Source organism: Microchirus variegatus (genome assembly GCF_963457635.1).
Source record: "Microchirus variegatus genome assembly, chromosome: 19".
Classification (NCBI taxonomy): Eukaryota; Metazoa; Chordata; class Actinopteri; order Pleuronectiformes; family Soleidae; genus Microchirus; species Microchirus variegatus.
Window position 1 is genome coordinate 231,635 of NC_139820.1, and position 10,866 is coordinate 242,500.

At 45.8% G+C, this 10,866-nt stretch overlaps 3 protein-coding genes across 3 annotated transcripts in view; 2 read left to right on the plus strand and 1 right to left on the minus strand.

The window, feature by feature from the left end:
- The first annotated feature begins 343 nt into the window (after window positions 1-343).
- Window positions 344-8,309, plus strand: LOC310940848 (calpain-1 catalytic subunit-like). The gene is made up of 22 exons (XM_083905878.1): window positions 344-450; window positions 1,013-1,302; window positions 1,467-1,536; window positions 2,534-2,652; window positions 2,736-2,869; window positions 2,954-3,122; window positions 3,700-3,783; window positions 3,859-3,944; window positions 4,020-4,094; window positions 4,188-4,348; window positions 4,617-4,786; window positions 4,873-4,884; window positions 4,967-5,178; window positions 5,416-5,455; window positions 5,558-5,623; window positions 6,093-6,150; window positions 7,178-7,242; window positions 7,329-7,397; window positions 7,483-7,561; window positions 7,650-7,763; window positions 7,848-7,906; window positions 8,054-8,309. Exons 2-22 carry the CDS (start codon window positions 1,063-1,065, stop codon window positions 8,078-8,080), a joined length of 2,109 nt encoding a protein of 702 aa, XP_083762004.1. The 5' UTR covers window positions 344-450; window positions 1,013-1,062; the 3' UTR covers window positions 8,081-8,309.
- A 399-nt stretch (window positions 8,310-8,708) lies between these two features.
- mrps28 (mitochondrial ribosomal protein S28) lies at window positions 8,709-9,396 on the minus strand. The gene has a single exon (XM_083905898.1). It carries the CDS (start codon window positions 9,392-9,394, stop codon window positions 8,879-8,881), a length of 516 nt encoding a protein of 171 aa, XP_083762024.1. The 5' UTR covers window positions 9,395-9,396; the 3' UTR covers window positions 8,709-8,878.
- Window positions 9,397-9,744: 348 nt separating this feature from the next.
- The window catches only part of sde2 (SDE2 telomere maintenance homolog (S. pombe)), a gene marked incomplete at both ends in the record, with an annotated part of 4,520 nt that continues 3,398 nt past the window's right edge, over window positions 9,745-10,866 (plus strand). Inside the window, one exon of the mRNA XM_083905887.1 lies at window positions 9,745-9,843. Coding sequence (XP_083762013.1) covers window positions 9,745-9,843 — 99 coding nt within the window. The remainder of the gene's footprint in view (window positions 9,844-10,866) is intronic.

Here is a 10,866-nt window from a genome sequence, read left to right on the forward strand (position 1 = left end):
AAGAAATGTTTAGAAATGTATGAAACTGTGTTTAAAGAAGACAATTAAGAGCTCATTCATGTTTTTATTGAAATAAGATTTAAAAAAATATTTTTTCAAAATAATAAAAATATTAAAAATAAAATACTTTATTTTATATTATAATATTTTTCAAAACCCATTTAAACTGAAGTAGCTTTAAATCCTTCTGTTTCTGCTTCAGTCGTTGTTCATCAACATGTTTTCAATAAAGTTTATTTAAAAAAACGTCCATGCTGCGCAGACGATGACGTAGCCCCGCCCATCGGGAGGGTTTGGTGCTGCAGCAACATCCACAACATCATCACCTCAGCACGCGCTGGACCACTATAGTACTGTGACTGTACTACTCTAGTACTCTAGTACTGTTACTGCAGTAGTACTGCACTGTACTACACGGACTACAGTCATTTCAGAAGACTGAGACGCAAGGTGAGTACATGTTTATGTTCCGGTCCGTTCAGGTCTGTTCTGGTCTGGTTCAGTCTAGTCTGGTCCGGTTCGTGTCTTTGTGTAATAATCAGATTTTATTCAGAATCAGAAAAGCTTTTATTGTGAAAGTACGATTTAACACATACAAGGAAATAGTTCAACAACAATCTTTAAATTCTTATTATTAATAATAAAAAAAACTATTAAGATTTAAAATGTAAAAATATAACAATATAAATATAAGGACAGATTTTAAAAGACCAGACTCTTCAGAACCAGAACCAGAACTGACACAAGTTATTACACATTTTAGAAGAAAAATTCAAAAACGTTTTGTTGTTTATTATAATGTAGAAATGTTTGTTTGTTTGTTTGTTCACAACTTCACACGTTCATCAGACCAGATTATCATGTAATCTGATTATCATGTAATCTGATTATCATGTAATCTGATTATCATATGTAATCTGATTACTTTGACTCAGTTCTACGTTACAGTAACCGGAGATAAAGCTAATGCTAATGCTAATGCTATCGTGATGATGTGCTTGGACCTCATCAGATCCTGATCCTCTTCTCCTGATCCAGTTTCCTGGTGCGTTGTGGTTCAGGATGTTTGGGGGCGTGTCTTCACGGATCCAGAAGGACCGACTGAAGGCCTCAGGTCTGGGCTCGGTCCAGCACGCGGTCCACTATCTGAACCAGGACTTCCAGGCCCTGAGGGAAGGATGCCTGCAGACCGGGTCTCTGTTCCAGGACCCGATGTTTCCTGCAGAACCAGCGTCACTGGGCTTCAAAGAACTGGGACCTTTCACTGCCAAGACCAGAGGGGTGGAGTGGAAGAGACCATCAGTAAGAACTCAACCAGGATCTGGTCCTAAACCAGGACCTGGTCCAAACTACTCACAGCTATATTGAACAGTGTGTGTGTGTGTGTGTGTGTGTGTGTGTGTGTGTGTGTGTGTGTGTGTGTGTGTGTGTGTCATACAGACGTGGATTGTGATTGGCTGTTTCAGGAGCTGATGGAGGAGCCTCAGTTTATTGTGGGCGGAGCCACCAGGACTGACATCTGCCAGGGAGCTCTGGGTGAGTGTGTTAGCATCATGGCTACACACACACACACACACACACACACACACACACACACACACACACACACACACACACACACACACACACACACACAGGAGACTGATCTCAGACCAGAGACGAGTCAGAACACTCACTGTTGAGTCATGCTCTGACTTGTGCCAGTGTGTGTGCGTGTGTGTGTGTGTGTGTGTGTGTGTGTGTGTGTGTGTGTGTGTGTGTGCATATGCGTGCGTGTTTTGTTACACTGGAATGTCCTCACCACACCCACACTCTATTTCCTGTGGGTGTGGCTCCGTTTGTTTGTTTATGCTGTGGCTCCACCTGCTGGACACACACACACACACACACACACACACACACACACACACACACACACACACACACACACACACATATAAACACTCAGTATTGATCTGATTATTGATTGGCTAATGGATGAAAACAGGAAGTGTTATTGTTGTTGTTGTTGATTGTAGCTATTAGCTTTTAGCATTAGTGTCTGAGTGAAACATTAGCAGCTGAATGTTAGTGTTTAGCATTAGCATTAGCGTGTCCCCACAGACCATCAGGCTGATAATGGATTCAGCTGATCATCAGTGTAAAGAGCTAACTGTCGCTAACAGCTAACATTGACTGGAAATGAAGAGAGAGAGAGTTACAGTAACAGAGAGAGAGAGAGAGAGAGAGAGAGAGAGAGAGAGAGAGAGAGAGAGAGTGCAGTCTGGACATCAGCTGCCTGAGGACACGCTAATGCTAAGCCATATGCTAGCATGTTTTACTGATGGACCATGGGTACACACTAATGCTAAGCTAAACGCTAACATCATGACGTTCATTCTTCATGTCAGCTTCACGTCTGCTCTCCGCCGAGACGCTGACGTGATCCCGCGTGATCTCACGTGATCTCGCATGATGCCGCGTCAGCGTCTCGTGCAGCAGTTTCTTTGACGACGTGAACTCGTCCCGCGCTGAAACTCTTCCTGTTTCTCAGGCGACTGTTGGTTGCTCGCCGCCATCGGCTCGCTCACGCTCAGCGAGCGTCTGCTGCACAGAGTCGTTCCTCACGGTCAGAGCTTTGAGCCAAACTACGCCGGCATCTTTCACTTCCAGGTCAGACTCCGCCCACTCCAGATTTTCTATTTGACGGGAGGTCAGAGGTCACTGACCCTCAATCTGTCTTTGTCCCTCTGTAGTTCTGGCAGTTCGGGGAGTGGGTGGACGTGGTGGTGGACGATCGTCTGCCGGTCAAAGACGGAGAACTGATGTTTGTCCACTCGGCTGAAGGCAGCGAGTTCTGGAGCGCTCTGCTGGAGAAGGCCTACGCCAAGTAAGACATGATACGTACACGTTACGTCCATGATTCCAGTTTGTTGTTGTATTTGTTGACCTGCTGCTTCCTGTGCGTCCTGAGGTTGAACGGTTCATATGAGGCGTTGTCAGGCGGCAGCACCACTGAAGGCTTTGAGGACTTCACAGGGGGCGTGGCTGAGATGTACGATCTGAAAAACGCGCCCAAAGATCTTCATCGTATCATCAGCAAAGCTCTGGAGAGAGGATCACTGCTGGGCTGCTCCATCGACGTCAGTCACACACTGTTTACAGAACATCTGAGACCTTAGGTCACTAGTTTACTGCCTTAACTAGCGGTCAGCCATTAATAATTGACCAGCAGTCAATTTTTAAGAATTGTCTGAAAGTGCTTCATGACCAAAATGGTCCTCAGGTCAGCTGATGTTCCTCAGGTCACCTGATGTTCCTCAGGTCACCTGATGTTCCTCAGGTCAGCTGATGTTCCTCAGGTCACCTGATGTTCCTCAGGTCAGCTGATGTTCCTCAGGTCAGCTGATGTTCCTCAGGTCAGCTGATGTTCCTCAGGTCACCTGATGTTCCTCAGGTCACCTGATGTTCCTCAGGTCAGCTGATGTTCCTCAGGTCACCTGATGTTCCTCAGGTCACCTGATGTTCCTCAGGTCAGCTGATGTTCCTCAGGTCACCTGATGTTCCTCAGGTCAGCTGATGTTCCTCAGGTCACCTGATGTTCCTCAGGTCAGCTGATGTTCCTCAGGTCAGCTGATGTTCCTCAGGTCAGCTGATGTTCCTCAGGTCAGCTGATGTTCCTCAGGTCACCTGATGTTCTCCTCTAAATGTCCTCCTCAGATCAGCAGTGCCTTCGACATGGAGGCAGTGACTTTCAAGAAGCTGGTGAAAGGCCACGCCTACTCAGTGACTGGACTCAGACAGGTGAGCTCCGCCCCCTGTCAATCACCACTGACGGTGACTCAGCATCTCTGTGTTTGACTCGTGTCCTCTGGACAGGTGGAGCACCGCGGACGCAAGGAGCGACTGATCCGGATCAGGAACCCGTGGGGTCAGGTGGAGTGGACCGGAGCCTGGAGTGACAGGTGAGTGTGTGTGCGTGTGTGTGTGTGTGTGTGTGTGTGTGTAACTCTGTGTGTGTGTGTGTGTGTGTGTGTCAGCTCCTCAGAGTGGAACGACGTTGACTCAGCAGAAAAGGACGAGATGATGTGTAAGATGGAGGACGGCGAGTTCTGGTGAGTTTGAGGAGGAGAGTGAGGTCACTGATGATGAAGATGATGATGAAGACGATGTGTGTGTGTGTGTGTGTGTGTGTGTGTGTGCGCCAGGATGTCGTTCCAGGACTTCCTGCATCAATTCTCCAGGTTAGAGATCTGTAACCTGACTCCTGATGCTCTCAGTCAAGACTCCACCAGCTTCTGGACCACGGTGATGTTTGACGGCGCCTGGAGGCGTGGCAGCACGGCGGGCGGCTGCAGGAACCACCCAAGTGAGAGCGAGGGGGCGGGGTCTAACTGGTCTGAGTGTTTATGAACAAACATGTGATTGACAGGTGTTGTAATGAGGGCCTGACCTCTGACCTCTGAGATGCTTCTGCATGATGTTTTTTCTGCTGAGTCAGAGATGCTTCTTTCAAACCGATCTGAGTGTTTATGAACAAACCTGTGATTGACGGTTGTTGTGATGAGGACCTGACCTCTGACCTCTGACCTCTGACCTGTGAACTGATGATGATTTCCCACAATGCCTCTGTGCAGACACGTTCTGGATCAACCCTCAGTATAAGATCTCTCTGCTGGAGGAGGACGACGACCCTGAGGACGACGAGGCCGCCTGCAGCCTCCTGGTGGCGCTGATGCAGAAAGACCGCCGCCGCTTCCGTCGCCACGGAGACGACACACACACCATCGGCTTCGCCGTCTATGAGGTCAGCTGACGTCTGTTGTCTCACACACACACACATCAGTCTCCATGGTAACAGCCCGCTCTCTTCTTCTTCTCTGCCGTTCACAGCTTCCTGAAGAGGTGAGTTTGGCCACGCCCCCTTCATAAGCCCCTCCCACCTCCATTGACCTTCAGCCCCTGACAGTCTGTGTCCGTCCGTCAGCACCAAGGTCGTCCCAGCGTCCACATGAAGAAGGACTTCTTCCTGCGTCGCTCGTCCTGCGCTCGCTCTGAGACCTTCATCAACCTGAGGGAGGTCAGCGCTAGGCTCCGCCTCCCGCCGGGACAATACCTCATTGTCCCCTCGACCTTTGAACCTTCAAAAGAGGCCGACTTTGTCCTGAGGGTTTTCACTGAGAAACAGTCAGAGACCAGGTGAGTGTGGAGGTCAGAGGTCAGAGGACACAGGACAAAGGACACAGGTCAGAGGACACAGGACACAGGACACGTCATAGGACACAGGTCAGAAGTCACAGGTCAGAGGACGCAGGTCAGAGGACACAGGTCAGAGGACACAGGTCAGAGGACATAGGACAGAGGTCAGAGGTCAGGCCCTTGTCAGTAAGTGTCTGTGTCCTCACTGTGTGTGTGTGTGTGTGTGTGTGTGCACAGAGAGATGGACGATGACGTGGAGGCGACCTTTGACCTGGAGGTAAAACTTTATTTAAACCACAGTGAAACACACAGCAGTGATGTGAACAGATGACCTTTGACCCCCCCCCCCCCCCCCCTCTCTCTCTCTCTTTCTCTGCAGGAGGAAATCTCAGAGAACGACATCGATGATTCTTTCAGGTCAATGTTCTCTCAACTGTCTGGAGACGTGAGTGTTTCTGCTGAGTCATCACAACAAACACAAGTGTTTCTGCTGAGTCATCACAACAAACACAAGTGTTTCTGCTGAGTCATCACAACAAACACAAGTGTTTCTGCTGAGTCATCACAACAAACACAAGTGTTTCTGCTGAGTCATCACAACAAACACAAGTGTTTCTGCTGAGTCATCACAACAAACACAAGTGTTTCTGCTGAGTCATCACAACAAACACAAGTGTTTCTGCTGAGTCATCACAACAAACACAAGTGTTTCTGCTGAGTCATCACAACAAACACAAGTGTTTCTGCTGAGTCATCACAACAAACACAAGTGTTTCTGCTGAGTCATCACAACAAACACAAGTGTTTCTGCTGAGTCATCACAACAAACACAAGTGTTTTCTGCTGAGTCATCACAACAAACACATGCTTCATCACAAAGAGATGGTTATTAATGCTGAGTCATGTCTCATCAGGACATGGAGATCTCAGTGAGAGAACTCAGGACCATCCTGAACAGGGTTGTTTCCAAACGTGAGTGCAGTCTGTGTGTGTGTGTGTGTGTGTGTGTGTGTGTCAGTATAATACTTGCATCATACTGAGGACCAGTGAGGGTTTTTAACCAACAAAGTGAGGTCATTTTTACAGAGTGAGGACATTTTGGCCGGTCCTCACTTTGTTTTCATTCAAATCACTTCCTTAGATTGTTATCAGAATCAGAATCAGAATCAGAATATTTTATTAATCCCCGTGGGGAAATTGTTTATAACATGTTATACAGAATTTGTCAAAAAAAAAAAAAAAATTGGACCAAATTTTTTGTCCGATTTTTTCAAATTTTGGACGCCAGTATAGTATGACGTTTTTGTCGATTTTGGTTAAAACATTTTTTTTTACCAAATTTTGGACCAGAATTTTTTTATCAAAGATTTTTTTCAAATTTTGGACGACACTGTAGTACGATGTTTTTCAAATTTTGGACCAAACATTTTTTGTCAAATTTTGGACCACTTTTTTTTTTCAAATTTTGGACGAAAAATTTGGGGTCAATTTTTTTTTTCTAATTTTGGACGACAGTGTAGTATGACGTTGTTTCAAATTTTGGACCAAAACATTTTTGTCAAAGATTTTTTCAAATTCTGGACGACATAGTATAGTATGACGTTTTTGTCAAATTTTGGGTCAATTTTTTTTTTGTCAAATTTTGGGTCAAAATTTTTTTTGCCTAATTTTGGACCAAAATGTTTTTGTCAAAGATTTTTTTCAAATTTTGGACAACAGTATAATATGACGTTTTTGTCAAAATTTGGACCAAAAAAAAAATTTAATAATTGAAAAAGTTTTCCAGCCCTTTTTGCTCTGGGGCTCCACCTGCAGACATTTTATTGTACTGCAACCAGTAGTTCTTTGTCGATGTCATTCATGAAGTAGATATTAGTAATTGTGGTGATTTATAAAGTGGAAATGCTGGTCCTCAGTATGCAGCAAGTACAAGAATGTGTGTGTGTGTGTGTGTGTGTGAACAATGACTGGACGTTTTCTTCTTCTGTGGTGTTTACAGACAGAGACCTGCAGACAGACGGCTTCAGTCTGGAGTCTTGCAGAGCGATGATCGGCCTCATGGACGTATCCTCCCTTACATGTTTCTCTAGAACCTCGTGTTCTTCACCTGCTCACTTGACCTTTGACCTTTGACCTTGACTCCACCCCAGAAGGACGGCAGCGCTCGCCTCGGACTGCTCGAGTTCCAGATCCTCTGGAACAAGATCAGGAAGTGGTTGGTGAGTAAAAGTACTCGGTTACTCTCGCGTTCACAGGTGAGAGGTCAAAGGTCAAAGGTCAGACAGGTGTTTCGTCTTCTCTCAGGGAATCTTCAGAGAGTTCGACCTGGATAAATCTGGATGTATGAGCTCCTACGAGATGCGTCTGGCGCTGGAGAACGGCGGTAACCAGTGAACCTGAGTGTGTGTGTGTGTGTGTGCGTGTCCTGGTCTGTGACCTTTGACCTTTGACCTCTGTGTCTCTGCCCTCAGGCTTCAAACTGAACAACAAGCTGTTCCAGACGCTGGTCGCTCGCTACGCCGACAACGAGATCATCGACTTTGACAACTTCACCTGCTGCCTGGTCAAGCTGGAGACCATGTTCAGTGAGTGAACACATGAACACATGAATGACCTCATCATCATCATCATCATCATCATCATGAAGCCCCTCCTTCTTGTGTTTACAGAAGTCTTCCAGGAGTTGAACAAAGACGACACAGGAAGAATCGAGATCAACATCATGGAGGTATTTAAACTGTTTATAGTTTAAGGTTTAATCAGGTCCAGGTCCAGGTCCAGGACCAGGTCCAGGTCCAGGTCCAGGACCAGGTCCAGGTCCAGGACCAGGTCCAGGTCCAGTCATAGTCATAGTCATGTCTCCTTGTCTCCTCAGTGGCTGCTGCTGACCATGTGTGGATGAAGTTACTTCCTGACAGGAAGTACATCGACCAATCAGAGCAGAGCTGCAGTTACTCCAGTAATACTTAATATATATGTATATGTACAAACACACAATACTCAGTACCTGATCACTGTTAACTCTGCTGCTGCTGATGCATCTACTCTCAGATAGAGGGCGCTACAGCTCATATGTATGGCCTATGCTTATATATTTATGTATTTATTGATTGATTGATGAGACAGAGCTCAGGGTTTCATTCTGTTTACTGTAATTTCCCAGTTTAGGATCAATAAAGTTTATTGATCTGTGACGGAGGACGAAAGTGAAGACGACGTTAAACTAACACGATAAACAAAATAAAAATTTTCACTGAGTAACGGAGGAAATTAACAGACTTTGAGTTTGATGTGAACGCCACACACACACACACACACACACACACACACACACACACACACACACACACACACACACACACACACACACACACACACACACACACACACACACACACACACACTTGCATCATGTGACTTTGTTTTTAAGATTATTAAACATAAATGGGCGGAGCCTCCTGGTTGACAGATGAACATAAAGATGATATAAATCACAGTAATTCATATAAAATAAAGAATCAGCTGATTATTATAATGATAATAATAATGATAACAACATTGTTTATTTTCTTATGACGTCATTAAATAACAACAGAAAATATCTGAAAAAACACAAACAAAATCCTGTCACTTCCGGCTTCAGTGACATTGACCATATCAGTCATTGGTCAGTCCTGGTTCCCCTCAGTCCTGGTTCCGCTCAGTCCTGGTTCTTGTCCAGCGGGCCCAGCAGAACCGCCTGCGCCTCCAGCAGCGTGGTGTCGCTCCGGGCTCCCAGGAAGCGGCCGGTCAGCTCCAGGTCCTGCAGCCGGAGCCGGACTCTGCTTCCCCGCTGCAGCGTCTCTGCTCCGTCCGCCGGCCGCCGGCAGACGCAGTGGAACTTCCCGCCGAAGTCGATGTACAGGTCGTCGTGCAGGACGTGGAAGATCCTCCCGACCACCACTCGGTCCTTGGCCGGGCCCATCTGGATCAGCGGGGACCGGCGGAGCAGCGAGGCGAAGCTGTCATCCTGACCCGAGGAGGAGGCTCTCGGGGCGGCCGCGGTGTCCGCCGCCTCCCGCCGGAGCTCCGACTGCAGGTCGAAGGCGGCAGCGAAGCCGGATCTGGGTCTGTCCGCGGCGGCCTGGTCGCTGCCGGAGGCCGCGGAGTCTGAGCTGAAGCTGCGGGGGGAGAACCGGCGTCCGCACCGGGACACTGCCGTCCGCAGCGCCGCCATGTTGTCCGTGAGTGAGTGAGCCGCACGAGCAGGGCGGAAACAGTCATTCACTTCCGGTACAATAAACTATCACAGCGCCATCTGGCGTTCAATGGACGCATGAAGTCACAGAAAGTATTTTCTTTGAATTGTTTTACTTCAGATATTTGTGTACGCCGCTTTTTGTCATCATTCTTATATCATTATAACTGTTACTGCTATAGTAATAACCGCATTTGTTCAGACAGCGGGATGACGCAGGGTGACGCAGGATGACGCAGGGTGACGCAGGATGACGCAGTCCCTCGGCGGAGGAGATAAAACGAAGTGTGGCTGCGCATGCGCGGAGCTGACCTGTGTGTGTTTCTAAAATGGAGGTTTGTGTCAACATCGCGAGGCTCCGCTGTTCGTCGGTGTTTCCAGACGGTTCTGCGGTCAAAGACGTTCTGAGCCGGTTCGTCCAGCTGCAGGTGAGTCGCGGAGACAATGAGACCCGGAGACAGAGAGACAGAGGCGGGGAAAGAGAGCCGCACCGAGCGGAAGTGTTGCTGTTAGCCGACGAGCTAACGTTAGCTAACATCAAAGGAGTAAACACGTTCGTTAAAGTTTGTTACAAGTTAGTTTAACTTGGTGATAACCACTTAGTTAGTTTAACCTGGTGATAACCACTTAGTTAGTTTGGTGATAACCACTTAGTTAGTTTAACTTGTTGATAACCACTTAGTTAGTTTAACTTGTTGATAACCACTTAGTTAGTTTAACTTGGTGATAACCACTTAGTTAGTTTGGTGATAACCACTTAGTTAGTTTAACCTGGTGATAACCACTTAGTTAGTTTGGTGATAACCACTTAGTTAGTTTAACTTGTTGATAACCACTTAGTTAGTTTAACTTGTTGATAACCACTTAGTTAGTTTAACTTGTTGATAACCACTTAGTTAGTTTAACCTGGTGATAACTACTTAGTTAGTTTAACTTGTTGAAAACTACTTAGTTAGTTTAACCTGGTGATAACCACTTAGTTAGTTTGGTGATAACCACTTAGTTAGTTTAACTTGTTGATAACCACTTAGTTAGTTTAACCTGGTGATAACTACTTAGTTAGTTTAACTTGTTGATAACCACTTAGTTAGTTTAACTTGTTGATAACCACTTAGTTAGTTTAACCTGGTGATAACTACTTAGTTAGTTTAACTTGTTGATAACCACTTAGTTAGTTTAACTTGTTGATAACCACTTAGTTAGTTTAACCTGGTGATAACTACTTAGTTAGTTTAACCTGGTGATAACTACTCAGTTAGTTAATCTTGTTGATAACCACTTAGTTAGTTTAACTTTAATTTCACTTAACTGGACATTTATAAAAATGTAAATAATATGAGAAATAACTAATGTTTAAAATCAATATATTTACGTAGAAAATAGATGATAAACTTTTTTTTAAGTATAACTTAAATATTTAAATACTTCAGGGTTCATGTGGAGTTTATGGC

Bases quoted from the DNA above. Each gene is read 5' to 3' on its own strand.
- mrps28 (XM_083905898.1), bottom strand. From the start codon at position 9,394: ATGGCGGCGCTGCGGACGGCAGTGTCCCGGTGCGGACGCCGGTTCTCC.
- LOC310940848 (XM_083905878.1), top strand. From the start codon at position 1,063: ATGTTTGGGGGCGTGTCTTCACGGATCCAGAAGGACCGACTGAAGGCC. The intron at 5,456-5,557 runs GTAAAACTTTAT...CTTTCTCTGCAG, and splicing joins AGGCGACCTTTGACCTGGAG to GAGGAAATCTCAGAGAACGA. The intron at 7,243-7,328 runs GTATCCTCCCTT...ACTCCACCCCAG, and splicing joins CGATGATCGGCCTCATGGAC to AAGGACGGCAGCGCTCGCCT.